The sequence below is a fragment of the Salvia splendens genome, chromosome 16 (assembly GCF_004379255.2).
Source record: "Salvia splendens isolate huo1 chromosome 16, SspV2, whole genome shotgun sequence".
Classification (NCBI taxonomy): domain Eukaryota; kingdom Viridiplantae; phylum Streptophyta; class Magnoliopsida; order Lamiales; family Lamiaceae; genus Salvia; species Salvia splendens.
The window spans coordinates 26,339,571-26,353,916 of record NC_056047.1 but is presented as its reverse complement, the minus strand read 5'-3'; the positions used below and the strand labels follow the sequence as shown (position 1 = coordinate 26,353,916).

The 14,346-nt window shown below is 40.0% G+C and overlaps 1 protein-coding gene across 2 annotated transcripts; it reads right to left on the bottom strand.

Moving 5' to 3' along the window:
- Positions 1-3,916: 3,916 nt before the first annotated feature.
- LOC121771454 (loganic acid O-methyltransferase-like) lies at positions 3,917-12,918 on the bottom strand. Of its 2 annotated transcripts, none has more exons than XM_042168242.1 (6): positions 12,693-12,918; positions 7,495-7,613; positions 7,016-7,341; positions 5,278-5,404; positions 4,588-5,208; positions 3,917-4,405 (listed from the first exon to the last, which is right to left on the bottom strand). In XM_042168242.1, exons 4-6 carry the CDS (start codon positions 5,362-5,364, stop codon positions 4,055-4,057), a joined length of 1,059 nt encoding a protein of 352 aa, XP_042024176.1. In that variant the 5' UTR covers positions 5,365-5,404; positions 7,016-7,341; positions 7,495-7,613; positions 12,693-12,918; the 3' UTR covers positions 3,917-4,054. The 2 variants fall into 2 exon arrangements, with proteins under 2 accessions (XP_042024176.1, XP_042024175.1); XM_042168241.1 differs by having other exon boundaries at positions 4,588-5,211; positions 12,693-12,915.
- Positions 12,919-14,346: the final 1,428 nt, after the last annotated feature.

Below are 14,346 nucleotides of genomic sequence, written 5' to 3'. Positions count from 1 at the left end.
GATTATCATTATCTAAATCTTACCAGGATATTTCAGGATAAAAATAAATTTCTCCAAATCCATAAGACAAAGATAAAATCCAATCATTCTAAGATTTAAACAATCTTAGATTATTTAGAATAAGAAACTAGAATATATCATATCTATTAGGATTTATTCTAGATAAAATTAACTTTATCAAAATCCAATTAGATTAGGATTATCTTGTATTATCTTTATCCAAATTTATCTAGGATATTTTTTAAATAGAAATAAATCTATTTATGTCCATAAAATTAGGATAAACTAGAATTAATATTAATTAATTCAACTAGGATTTAACAAGATAGAATTAAATCTATCTAAAATCCAAAAGATAATTACAATACTGGATTAACTATTATCTAAATCTTCTAAGATATATTCTAGATAGATATAAATCTATCAATATCTATAAGATAGAGATACATTTAATTATCTAAATCTACTAGGATATTTTCTAAATAGAATTAATTCTATAAATATCCATTAATTCTATAAATATCCACAAGATAAAGATAAACATGGATTTTAATCATCCAAATCTACTAAGATATATTCTAGATAGATATAGATCTATCAATATCTACAAGATATGAATAAACATAATTAAAATTTATCTTAGTCTATCTAGGATTTATCCACATAGAATTAAATCTATATAAATCCATAAGACAATAAAATTAATTATTACCAAATTTATCTAGGATTTATCTATATATAATTAAATATATCTAAATCCATATAATAAGGATAAAATCCAAACATAATTAACTATTTATCTAGTCTATCCAGGATTTATTCACATAGAATTAAATCTATATAAATCCATAAGTAAAAAATAAAATAAATTATTATTATCCTAATTTATCTAGGATTTATCTAGATAGAATTTAATCTAATCAAATCCATAAAATAAGGATAAAAATTCAATTAATCCATAATTTAATTAAAAAAATTAAATTTTAGATAATCCAATTAAATTGGTATATTCAAAACTTATTCCAAATTATATCTTGAATTATTTCCAAATTTAGTTATAAAGGTTTAGGAAAACCTAACAAAATTAGGAATTTCTCCAAAATTAGTTCCAGGGTTAAGGAAACCCTAACTAATTTGGAAATCTGAAGTCACGGGACGAAGACCCGCGCGAGTGTCGCTGCTATCACAACAGCCTGCTCTCGCCTCCGTCGTTGACCGTCTTTCGAGTCCGGGAACTGCCCACGAAGGGCTCCCACTCGCACAGCTGCTGTCAGCCTCAGCATCGTCTCCGGCGCTGCTGCTACGTCGTCTCTACTGCATTCGCTGCTGTGCGTTTGCTATCCAATCGCCGCTGCTGCATGTGGACTCACGAGGATCTCCAGTCTGCTTCAATGTCGACTGCCTCCGGTCGCCGCCGCTGCTCCGCAGCCACCTTCACGGTGTTGCTTCTAACGCGAATGTCACGTTTTGCAGCAGCACTCACGGTGACTCTAAGAACACATATTTTTATTATTGAAACAATTCAGCGCATGGAATTCTCGTGATCAGACGTGATCACAATTCCTTGATTTTGGACTCCATGTAATCATAGTACGAATAATTAAATTCCCAATTAATCACTTTAAGGAATCACATAAAGTACAAGATTAAACATCAACCAAAGATTCCAAGAATGAATCATGACAAATTGGTCACATATTTTGGAAACAAATTCCACGAACATACGCCTCCAATATTCACGAAGAAAGATAAACGCAATTTTGGTGGAAATTGATTTTCGTAAAATTTTTGTGCACAAACAGCCACGCATCGATTGAAAAATGCATTCAAACAATTCAAATAACATGAAATTAATCCACATAACCAGAGCCAAAAATTGGCTCTGTTACCAATTGCTGGGGTTTGGAGCCCCTTGCACAGCGGAAGTTATGCATTCACAAATAAATCATAATTACGGATCTATTTGACCGATTATAGGATCAATTAACTACATGTTAAACATAGAATTGTATCCAAGAACGCACGTAATTCATGTAAAAGGAATTAAAACCTAAAACATGAATTCCTGCGCTTTAGAATTACCGATCTGATTCTCCAAAGACTCGTCGATTGCTTGCGCCTTCTAAACGTGATGTTCTTCGTACTCAACCACGAACCTTCTAATCTGTATCCCGAACTCAGAATCCTACCTTTGAGTGGGCAAAGCTTGTCAGAATCAAAAAGGGCTTGACTAGGCAGAAGACAGAATTCCCACCAGAAGGGAATGAAAAATTCCGTCTCCTCTGGAAAAGAGGGAGCACGAAATTTTATGATTAAATTCCGTCTCCGCCAGATTATGGATCCATGGAGGTTGGACTTGGGCCAAACCTGTTGGACTTTTACTAATTAAATTGAGCCCCAATTTAATACAAGTCCAATAGAATATTATTATCAGCCACTATAGTAAAATAATATTGACTGCCCGTCCAATCCCAAATTACGAGTAATCCGGACTTTACCTCTTTAATTTATTATTTCCCGTGTTTAAGATATAAATATTCATTAATTAATTTAAGCCTACTTTTTTACTTGAATTAATTAATATCTTTTTCCAAGAGTTGTGTAGTTCAAAATCATTATTTATTATTCTGGAATAAATTCCAACCGGCCGGGTTTCTGAATAATAAAACCTTTTTCGAACACCTCTTGAGGATATTATCAAACTGGACTCACCCAGCACACGATTCATTGCAATAACAATACTAGCACCTCTAGACATTAATCACCACTACCCAAGATATCAGAATTCTTGGATTGCAAAAAATCCGCACCATTTGATAAATCAAAGTAGTGCATAATCAATATCGTATGCTCAATGTTATATCAACAATGATTAAGAAATAACAATCACCGAGACCTCGTCTTTCAGTAAATAGCAAGAAAGACTTATCTCAACTGTTACATCATTCAGTGATATACCACACCAGTGTCGTTTTTTTCCTAAGGTAAGGAAACATGCGGACTGACACTGCAACCTTTCACGATAGGTAGCCAAAGCCTATCTAGGTTGTGAAATTCTATTTCTCTTCTACAAAGGACCGACTGCATCACCTTCTGTGAACGTCGTTCACGACCAGTCTACTATGCAGAAGAATTAGACTTATTTGCTTCTTATACATTTAAATGTTTGAGAAACATCTTATAAATGCATAAGCAAACACTAATGCGATAAAATTAATTCTTCTCGCCTTGGGTTAATAGTGGATTGTAGAGTTTATTGTATACAAGCAATTCTATCCATGCAACATGCTCGAAATATGCTTTTCAGTAGACCAATCCTAACAGTCATACACGAACCAACTCATGGAGAACTAGGGTTTTTCGTGAGAGCCATGGTTTTTCGCGAAACTAGGGTTGAATCGCCATCGCGACTAGAATCGCCGGGGAAATCTAGGGTTCCAACTGTTCAAAGTGAGAGATTGGGGAGATGGACGAGATTGAAGAAAGAAGCCGATTTGTTTTAATTTTGTGAAGAAAGAGCTGTCGATTGGAATGTAGGAATTATAGTTTTGATTTTTTTATTTGATTTTATGTTTTAATTTATGTTATGGTCGACAATTTCATGTTTTAATTTTGATTTTTGATTTTGAATTTATGTTTTGATTTTTGTTAAATTATTTTATATTTTTAATTTTTTAGTTTTGAGTTAATTGGATATTAGACATTAATAAAACATAATTATTAACTCTTAATCCGGTCAAAATCGAATTAAAATTCGTTGACTGTTAAATTTTAACAGTTTCGTCCAATTCGGACTAAATGTGGTCCGTTTTTATTTGTGAGGGAACGAATAATTCAAAAGATAATGTTTTGGAACAAAATCATAAAATCGTTATGTTTAGTACCAAAAAGGACCTTTAGTCTAAAATAAACTGAGTATGAGAATGGGACCATGACTACCATTGTCCATTGAAGACTGAACCCATGAAGCATAGATAATTGGAAGATATTTGACCCATCAACCAAAATCCAAACACACCAACGAAAACATTGAAAACATATTTTGGAATAAGAATTAAGAGGGGTTGTTTCGTTTGAGCAAGACAATGTGTATAATCTCTCTATGGCAGCTCTGATAAATAAAGGGCTTCTCCCTCGCCCTCTCTATCGTTTTGTTCAAGTGCAGTTGAAACAGCTCTTCCACAACACCACTTCCAAACCTCTCCTCAACAAGCACCCCTATCACAGCTCTCATATGACCAACCAGAGTTGCAGGATCCGCTTCCCCCTTCATCGGAGCACCCATCTCCGTCACTCTCTCCACACTAAACAAGCCGTTCGCCTCAATCACCGCCTCCACCTCTGCCCCACACGGATAGTAGAAAGGCAAGTTGAAATAGTCCACCTCCTCCTCACCTATCTTCCCCTGCAACTCCAACCATTAATTAAGGAAAAAGAAAAGGATAAGAAAATGATACAAACCAATCAGAAGAACTCATTCCAAAAGACTAGCCTATTAGGAGAGAGAGCTCATTTAGTCTATATACCCCACACCAATTGTTCTCACAACCGATGTGGGAATTGAGTTTATAACAGAAAATGAGTCACCATGTTGGCCATATCATAGAGGCACGATCCGAGTATATCAAATGATTCACCAATGCTAGAATCAGAACCAAGAACATATCCATCACGATATCCCATCAAAATCAGCACCATTAACCCTCCGGCCACAAGCTCCTCGCCTCTCGCGTGCAAGAAGCAATCCATATCCCTCTTGTACTGAGCAGCGTACGCCTCCCTCACCTCCTTCCCCGCTCCTGCATAGTGAATCCTCCCCTTGTTCGACCTCTCCGGACTCCTCGACAGCCAGTGGAGCGCGGTCGAGCAGTGCGCCAAATGGATGCTTTCTCTAGGGAACAGGCGCCCGTGGAACGACCCTGGCGCGGCTGCAGCAAAGTAGCTCCTCGCCACAGGGAGCTGCTTGAAGAGAGTGTTGAAATCGTTGCCGATCAAGTCGTTGAAGAACACGTGGAACTCGGGGACGTGACGGCCGTCGGATTTGTATCGCCTCTCCACGGCTCCGATCATGTTCTCCACTGCGAAGAAGGCGTTGCCGCCCACGGAACACCCCAAGTCCGCGATGCGGAATGTGTCAACAGTGCTGTCTGTGTCCAGATGCTTTGGGATTAGTTGTTGAAGCAAATCATTAGCAGAAACCAGCAATTCCTTCTGTGGAAATGGCGATTTAGATTATTGAAATTGAAAAGGGAGAGAGAGAATCAATGTATGAAGCACCTGGTATGCAGAATTGCGAGCGTAACTGTTGGGGCCGTCTCCACCTATCATATGGACATAATGTTTATCCTCTCTAACTTCACTCATCCCTACTCCACTTTTATCATGTTTCTCCTCATATTTGAATCTATAGTCACAATATATAGACCTATCAACTGAAGCATGATAGAGAAAAAAAAATGTAGTTGAAATAGAAAAGAAAATTTTAAAAAGAGGTACCCTACTCTCTCCGTCCCCAATATATATTTCATTTTGATCCGCCACAAATTTTAAGAAATATATAAGAAAATTAGTCAAAAAAAGTTAATAGTACGTGAATCCTACTTTTATATATTAATTTTATAATATAACGTGAGAAGAAAATGAGTTAGTGGAATGTGAGATCCATTACTAAAATTAGTAAAAGTGAAGTGAGACTATTAATAATGGACAAATCAAAATGAAAAACTGAGACACATAATGGAAAATGGAGGAAGTAGTAACTAATAAATAGGAGGTAAAATAGGAGGTAAAATACAATTTTGGTTTGAGAGTAATTTTAGTGGGTGTATGAAAATGAAAAAAATGATTCTATTTTTATATGGACGGTGGGGGGAGTATATTTTAACGGCATTCGTCTTACTAATTACTCCCTTCATATTCCTTTTCGCTCTATCTAAAGTTACTTGTCTCATTTCATCTTTGGCAAAAAATTTATCCTCTCTAATATTTTATTATTTCTTTATTTATATTCTTTAATTTCTTTCATACTCTATTATCCTCCATTTAACTTTTAATTTTCTTAATCTGTTGCCTACAACTGAAATGGAAAAGAGGAAGTATTGTTTTAGTTGGAGATGGGCCCATGTGCGTTTCTTTAATTTTTTGGACCACTTCTGCTTGATTTGAACAATTTTCGCATCTTAAATTTCTTGCACAAAATATGTTTGATAGTCTTACTACAATAGTTTATTGTCTAGAGTTTGGATTCACCCAACAATAATTGCCGGCATATTACTGTTTCCTAATCACTCACAATCAAACAATTTGCATGAAAGCCAACTTTGATTTGCAAAGACTAGGACCACAAATATGCTATTTAAATAACCTCTTATACAGCCAAACTTTATACTCTAAAAAATAACGTGCATTTTACTACTAGTACTCCCACGTCCCATAAAAAATGATCCACTTTCTTTTTTAGTTTGTCTCAATTAAGATGACTCAGTACTAAATATGGAAGCACCATTTATCTCTACTTTATTCCTTCTCTCTTACTTCAATATCTCCACTTAACATACAAAATAATATTACATAAATTCGGAAGGAGTATTTTTTAATTTCCCATAAAATTATTAACAATTCTCAACTTTTGTTTTTTTACGCAACTACTTTAGTACTATTATTTTGTACATCTACTTATAAAAAAAATTTAAATATAGTTCATCGTTTTCTACACTAACAAGAAACAAAACAAATGAGGTCATTTCATCACTCATTTATTTGAATTTTACTAAAACTCGTATTCTGAATCGAATCAAATCAAATAAATAATTCTTTTATTGTTAGGAATTAGTTATATATCATGTTCTTTCAGATATACTTAGATGATGAGACCATCATATTTAGGGAAAGTTGGATATAATGGACACATTGTGATTGGGCTTACATTGAATTCAATGGGCCTGTCCCGAAGTGATTAAATGAGTTGGCCCATATCATTATGGTTGCCCCAACATGAGTCAAGCCCGTTACTTACCTGAGTCTCACCAATGGCAGTTGCGTGTTAGCTCTGCGCGGATAATGAGCGACAACTGGTGGATCTAGGGTTGTGCTTCTTCTATGAGATAAGTTGGTCCGCCATATGATTCACCCGTCATTCTGTTCACTTCTCTCTCTCTCTAAGCAAAGACTTGCTTTGCCATCTCTCTACACTCTCTCTCTCTCTCTCTCTCTCTCTCTCTTTAAGGCGATCCTATCTTCTTTCCCTACCGATTGTTCTTTGTTTTAGTGAGATCCTCGAGTTGAGGTTACTGCTTCGATTTCCTTCGGTTTCGATTTCCTTCGGTTTATAAGTTGGGGTTACTGCAACGGAAGACACGGAAAACAAATAGGTCCTTACGGGTCTATTAAGGTGATTACGTATTCGATTCCAATTTCATGCAATTATTCTAGATCTATAGAAAAACACATCAAAACACACATAAACATGCTATTTGATGTAAATTTGATTGTTACCTCTTTATCCATTGAAGGATTGACGTTGCTAGCTGCATCTCCCGGTAATCCTTGATTTCTTGACCACAGATCTTCTATTCTATTCACATGTCCTTGATTATTCATCCGTGTGGGCGGATCTTAAAGAATCAAAAATAGTGTGATATGAGATCTTGGGAGACCAATAAAAAACACAAAATTTTCTTGATCTAATTGATGCGAATCAAATTGTAGTCCTCTATAGCATTCTCTTAACTCACTTTTTAAACCAAAAAATGGACTCATTTTGATATACTATAGGACAAAAGACCAAGCTATAAGAGAGAGCGGAGAAAGGAAAAATGGTCCGAATCTGGACAGTAATCAGCCCTCCAAGATTAATTTCAAATGCTTCTCAAAGGGCACCATTGCATTCATCTTCGAAAGAGCTTCACGTGGATACCTCGCATGCCTCAGTCAGAGTTCGGTAGAAGAAGATATCACTGATTTACGAAGACTGCGCATTGTAGTGAAAAATGCATGGGCCAGGCGAAAATTGTCCGACCGGGCTATTGGGGGGCATATCGCAATATAGAAAAAATGCCTAACCGGGCGATTTTTGAGCAATAAAAACGACTGGCCGGGCGATTTTTGAGCAATAAAAACGACTGGCCGGGTGATTTTTGAGCAATAAAAACGACTAGGGCATGACTTCCAAAGCAACTTCTGGCGGATGGAGATGAATTTCAAGGAGATTTGAATCTTGGGAGCCATCTTAGGGAGAGAAGAACAAGATCAAGCCTCATCCACCTAAAATCAATCCCTATATGGTAGCATTTACTTGTTCTCTTGTATTGTTGCTCACTATGAATGGCTAGATTTTAGGGATTACTTCTAGTTTGTTAGGGAAGCTTGTAAATATGAATCCATGACTATGTTTTGATAGATTTTAATGTTTTGGTTCTTATATATGTCTTTATTTCAATCCGTGTTGGGTTTTTCCAGGAAACTAAATCCAATATAGGCCTTAACTCAAATTTCTCTTTAACTTGGAGTAGGGAGCTAACATAAATAAGAAACCCTTGGCCAAAATTGACCAGGGGATAGTCCGGGGTGGATCTTGTGTGTTGAACGTTCGTTGAAGCCAATCCCGAGCTTACTATGCGACTGTAGCAGTGAGAGGTTGGTGAGTAGAGCTTATGAGACGTGATCAGCTTATCCTAGAATTGAACAAGAACAAATATCAAAAACCCTAATCTCCCTAATGCAAGGTCATGAAAACCGATGCAAGAGGGAGAGAGAGAAGGCCGGTGACGGCGGCTAGGGTTTGGTGGGAGGAATGTGTTGCGTATTGTGTGCTAGGGTTTCCACATCTCTTCACTATTTATAAGTTGTACTAGGTTTGGGCTAGAATGATGATCCATGGAGTGAATTAGATGTTGGCTCACCCATTAGATAAAATTCTAATTAAATCAATTAACCCATAATTTAATATATTATCTAATGGAATATTATTTTGTTCCACAAAAGAATAATATTGAACCCCCATCTAAATCATCAAATTACGAAGAACTTGGGTTCCATTTTATTTTATAATATTTTTTGCATTTAAGATTATCTTAATCCGTTAATTTAATTATTTGTCTGCTATATGACTTGAATTAAATTAATTCGACTCTTTCTAGTTTGAAATATTATTTATTATTCAAGGAATAAAATTCCAATTGCGCAGTTTTCTGAATAATAAATTCCTTTTTTCAAACACCTCTTAAGGATTAATCATATCACACTAGGCACACGAATTCTATGAATTAATATTCTAATATTTTCATGTAATACTACCACCCAAGATATCATGATTGAGTTGTGAAAAACTCTCACATATTGATAAATCAAAGTGGCGTCTGATTAAATAAACAATATCAATATTATTTGCACAGACTAAGAAATACTAAAACTTCTGAAGTATATTCTTTCAGCAGATAGAATAGAGAATATATTTCGAGTTGATCATTTCAGTGCTTTACCACACTAGTGTTACTAATCTTTTCTTAGGTAAGAGAGAATTATCACAAACACTACAACCATACCTATAGGTAGCCAAGGTGTAACGCCCTACTTTTCGAACCCTAAAAATTTTGCATTTAATGCTTCTAATGATGTGAAGTCCGTGAATTAAATATCGAGTGGAATTGTTATTTGATATTTTTAAGACTTGGTTTTGAGTTGGAGTTTTGACTGTGTTGACTGAGTCAACTTCGTTGATTGCATGACATGGTCGTTTGAATAATTGATGCGGGTGAATTTAATTGTTTTCAAGCAATTGATAACTTGTTATATGAGCTCAAAATTGAATTTAAATAAATCCTTTCATTGAGGATTATTTATTAGACTCAATTTCATGTTGGATCCGATAAATTAAATAAATAATACAAGTTCAATCTTGTGAAATGTAAATTGTGGGCTATACAATTTAAATAAAATAAAAGGGTTTGAGCTCCAAATCAATTTAATTAAAACCCTTTTCCCTGGTCACCTAGACATTCCTTGGTTACTTTTAAAAAAAAGTAAATAATTAGTTCATCCGCAATGGCGCCTAGCGCACCTCCTAGCCGAACGCCGGCGCTAGGGAGTCCATTGCAACCGCCCAGCCATTTTCAGAATTAAAAACCGCCTAGAGCTTGGCGATTTCGTGGCGCTAGGCGATGCGCTGGGCGATCCGCTCAGCGCTATTGCAGCGTCCGGATCGCCTAGCGCATCGCCTAGACGATTTTTTTTTCAAAACACTATATATACGCGGTTTGCACGTCATTTTTCATTCGCACAACTTGTTTTAACGAGTACTCTCTCTATCTTAATTTCTGTACAAGATCAACACCGAGAAATGGAGAACACCAACGAAGGTACTCCAGTGACGACCGGGTCTCAAACTCCTCCGGTACCCGTGGGAGGTGGATGAGGTCCGATGCCAGGGTACTACAACATGTACCCTTGGCAGGGGATGATACCCGGGATGGCAGCTGGGGGGAGTATGCCGGCGTGGCAGGGGGTATCGGGGATGCAGCCCGGTGTGCATATGATGCAGGGGTGGGCACCCGGGATGCAGATGATGCCTGGTGGGGGGGGGACGACGATGCAGCCCCCGACGCAGGGGACGACAGGGTGGGTACCGGCGGTGCAACCCCCGACAGGGGGGGTACCGGGGACGCCGGGGGATGAAAACGTCTATCGCCCCAGTTTTGATTTTTCGACTGCTTCTTCGCACACTTCGACCCGAACGGAGACGCAGTTCACGCAATTTGAGACTTTCTCCTTGGAGGAGTTATGCTCGGTGTTTCGGAAACTCCCGTTCCCACGGGGGGAGTAGTGCGAGGCGCCCCAAAGAAGAAGGACAAGGGGAAGAGGAAGGGCGAGTCATCGCAGCCGGGTGAGGATAGCCAGGTCCGGAGGAGGTGGACGGACGCTGAGAACGTCGCGCTGTGCAAGGCGTGTGTTAGAGTTTGCGATGATTCTCTCGCTTCGAACAACCAGAGGATCGTCAACTTGTGGGGCAAGATAGCAGCAACCTACCAGACATTTTGCCCGGAGGGGAGGCCACACAACGGGGAGGATTGCCGGAAGGGGTGGGACCGAATCAGGGTTGTCGTCTCCCGATTTTCGGGTTTGTACGCCAACGCCCTCCGCATGCAGAGCAGTGGCCAAACGGAGGAAGACTGCAGGAGGATAGCGGAGAAAGCCTTCCCCCTGCCCGCGTTGTATAAGGAGTTCACCTACTGGAACTGCTATCTTGTGCTGAACGACTCCGAGAAGTTCCGAGTAGGTGTCGATGCTGGGTGGCCGAAGAAGCAACGACTGAACTATACCGGTGATTACAGCGGCACCAGCGGTGGTTCCCACGATCTCCCCGAGACGGCCCAGGAGGTCCCGACCCCTCGTTCGTTCGCTCGCCGAACTCGCCGGGTTGGGCACAAGCGGGCTCAACGGGAGGCAAGGGGGGTCGCCGGGGGTTCCCAGGAGGTCCAGTCGGCATCCCCCCTTGGCCAATCCACAGCGGATCTCAAATTCTTCGCGCGTCAACAAACGCGCGCTCAGATGGTCAAGACGATGGCCGAATGGCGGGCGGCGGTGGACCCCGTCGAGAAGAGTTTGCTTCAAACATTGCTCATGAGCATGCAGGACGAGTTGGAGGCGGCACGGAGGGAGACCGGCGGGAGTAGAGGCGGCGGCGACGGTGGCGGCGGCGATGGTGGCGACGGAGGCGGAGGCGAGGGTGGCGACAGCGACGGAGGAGACGACGACGGAGACGAGGAGTGAATTATTGTACTTTTTTTTAATTATTGTAATTTTTTAAAATTATTGTACTTTTTAAAATTTTAATAGTATTATTAATATTTCACGTATATGTCTCGTAAATTAAATTCTGTATATTGTGTGATTGTTAATTATTTCATTTTTATATAGTTGTTATTAGTGATGTGGCTAGGCTATGGCTGGACTATTTGCTTGTTTTGATGATGTGGCAGGAGGATTTTTAGTGCTGATGTTGTAGCAGAAGGAGTTTGTGGCTAGGCTATGGCTGAGCTATTGCTGGGTTATTACTATTGTGGATGCCTTAGCAGAGATCTCCATCTTTTCCCTCTTACCCGTTTGTTTTCTCTTCTTCCCTTTGTTCAACAAATAAAATCCCAAAGAAATAAAATTAGTCGATCACAATTAAATTGTGAAATCACTTACCCATTATACACCACCCTTCTCATGCTCAATAACTGTTCCCCACTCTGTTGAATCACTTCCAAAATTAAACCACAATCAACTATCAATTATACACTCACATTGGGCGGTATATCAATTCACTCTTGAATCACAAAATTTTCTCTCAAAAGGGCGGCAAAAGTAGTAGAAAGGAGTTCATCACTCTTCCCACCCAATCCTAATTTTCACCACGGTAATTATCATTCCATGTTCTCCCTCACAAGATAAATTCAATTTGACACCCGAATCCCTTTTTCTGATAGAAATCGGGATCCAAATTCAGAGAAGAGAAAACAGAAGTCATGATCCTACTGTTAAGCCAAGGCGTTCACTACCTTTCAGTGAAGGTATACACCTTCCCAACTCGCGTCGCTTTCGTTATTGCACTACACATTCATCGTAGCACCAATTGCATAACCAATCCAATAGTTGAATAATTCAATGGGAAAAAAATAGAACTTAAAGGAATGAACTTTAAAAGAATTAACCTCGGGGAATTGGGGAAACGAAGATGTACTAGACCGGACAGCAGCACCAGCGGCCGCTCACCGTGGAAACAATAGCAGGCGGAGATCCATTGTAAAGCGCGATGGTGGAGATAGCAGCGGCAACAGCAGATTTCAGACGGCGGCTAAAGCGCCGAGTTCCGTTGAGAAGAACTTCTGGTGGTGGGTTTTGAGAGGGGAGTCCGAGAGAGAAGTTTTGGAGCTAGAGAGAGAGAAAGGGTGACTTGTGGTAGGGCTGTCAAATAGGGTATCCGTGGATACCCGATCAAAAAATTTCGGATACCCGACCCCGAAAAACTAAAAATCACATACCCGATACCCGATCTGAAAATCTAATCGGGTACCCGGAGACCCGACTCGAGTATCCAGTCCTAAAAAATCGGGTATCCAGTCCCGATTTTAATGCACTAGGATTGCTGACTATTTGAGAGATTCATCTGCCCAAGTTTAGTTTGATTCTTGGATGAGGAGTCTGTGTTCTCCGACAGATTACTATAGAGCATATTGTTTTGCAGCCCAAGAAAGTTAAGCTGAGGCTGGTAGATTAAGGTATTAGGAATGCTGCCATTGAAGAAGTTCTCTCCCAACTTGATTCTCACAAGGCTCATAAACGTGCCTAAATCATGTGGAATGGAACCAAAAAATAAATTCATCTAAAGAATAAGGATCCCAAACTGCCCAGATTCACACAATCGGGCTGAGAGGGAGGGGGGACGGGAAATTCTACGCTGCAATGGGAGGCGACGGCGTCAGAGAGCGGCGGCAGATAGAGCACCGAGAGGGAGAGGGAGAGCCGAGACGGAGGTAGAGCTGAGGTGAGAGGCGCAATGTGTAAGTCAGTTTGGGTTTGGAGAATTGGAACTGCAGACCCTCATTCATTAGAGCATCTCCAATAGAAATATCTCAGCCATAACCCAGCCATAGCCTAGCCACAAACTCCTCCAGCCACATCAGCAGCACTAAAAACTCCTCCTGCCACATCATCAGGACAAGCAACTGGACAAGCAATAGCCTAGCCACAATAAAGAAAATTATAAAAACAAATAATTAACGATCACACAAAATACGGAATTAAATTTACGACACAGATACAGGAAAACTCAATAATAATATTGAAATTTAAAAAAGTACATTAATTAAAAAGAAAGTACATTAATTTTAAAAAAAACTCCTCCGCCACACACTAGCCCTCCCCCCCTCCCCGACTCCGCCTCACTCCTCGTCGTCATCACCGTCGCCGCCGCTATCCGGGACCCCCAAATCTGCGGCATCTGAGCCCGCGTCTGAGCCCCCTACCTGGGCTGCGGCGGGATTCAAATCGGCCTGCATACTCACGAGCATTGTGTGAAGAAAACTCTTCTCCTCGGGGTCAGTTGCCACCCTCCATTCAGCTAAGATCTTGTACATCTGAGCTCGCGTTTGTTGACGCGCGAAGAAGAGGAGCTCGGCTGTCGAGCCGCCAACAGGGAGTGATGCCGACTGGACCTCCTGGGTGGCCTGGCGAGCCCGTTGCGTCCGCCTTTGACCAACCGGGCGAGTGCGGCGACCAAACGCGAGAGGGGACGGGAACTCCTGTACATCCTCGGAGAGGTCGTGGGAACCGCCGCTGCTGCTGCCACCGTAATCAACGGTATAG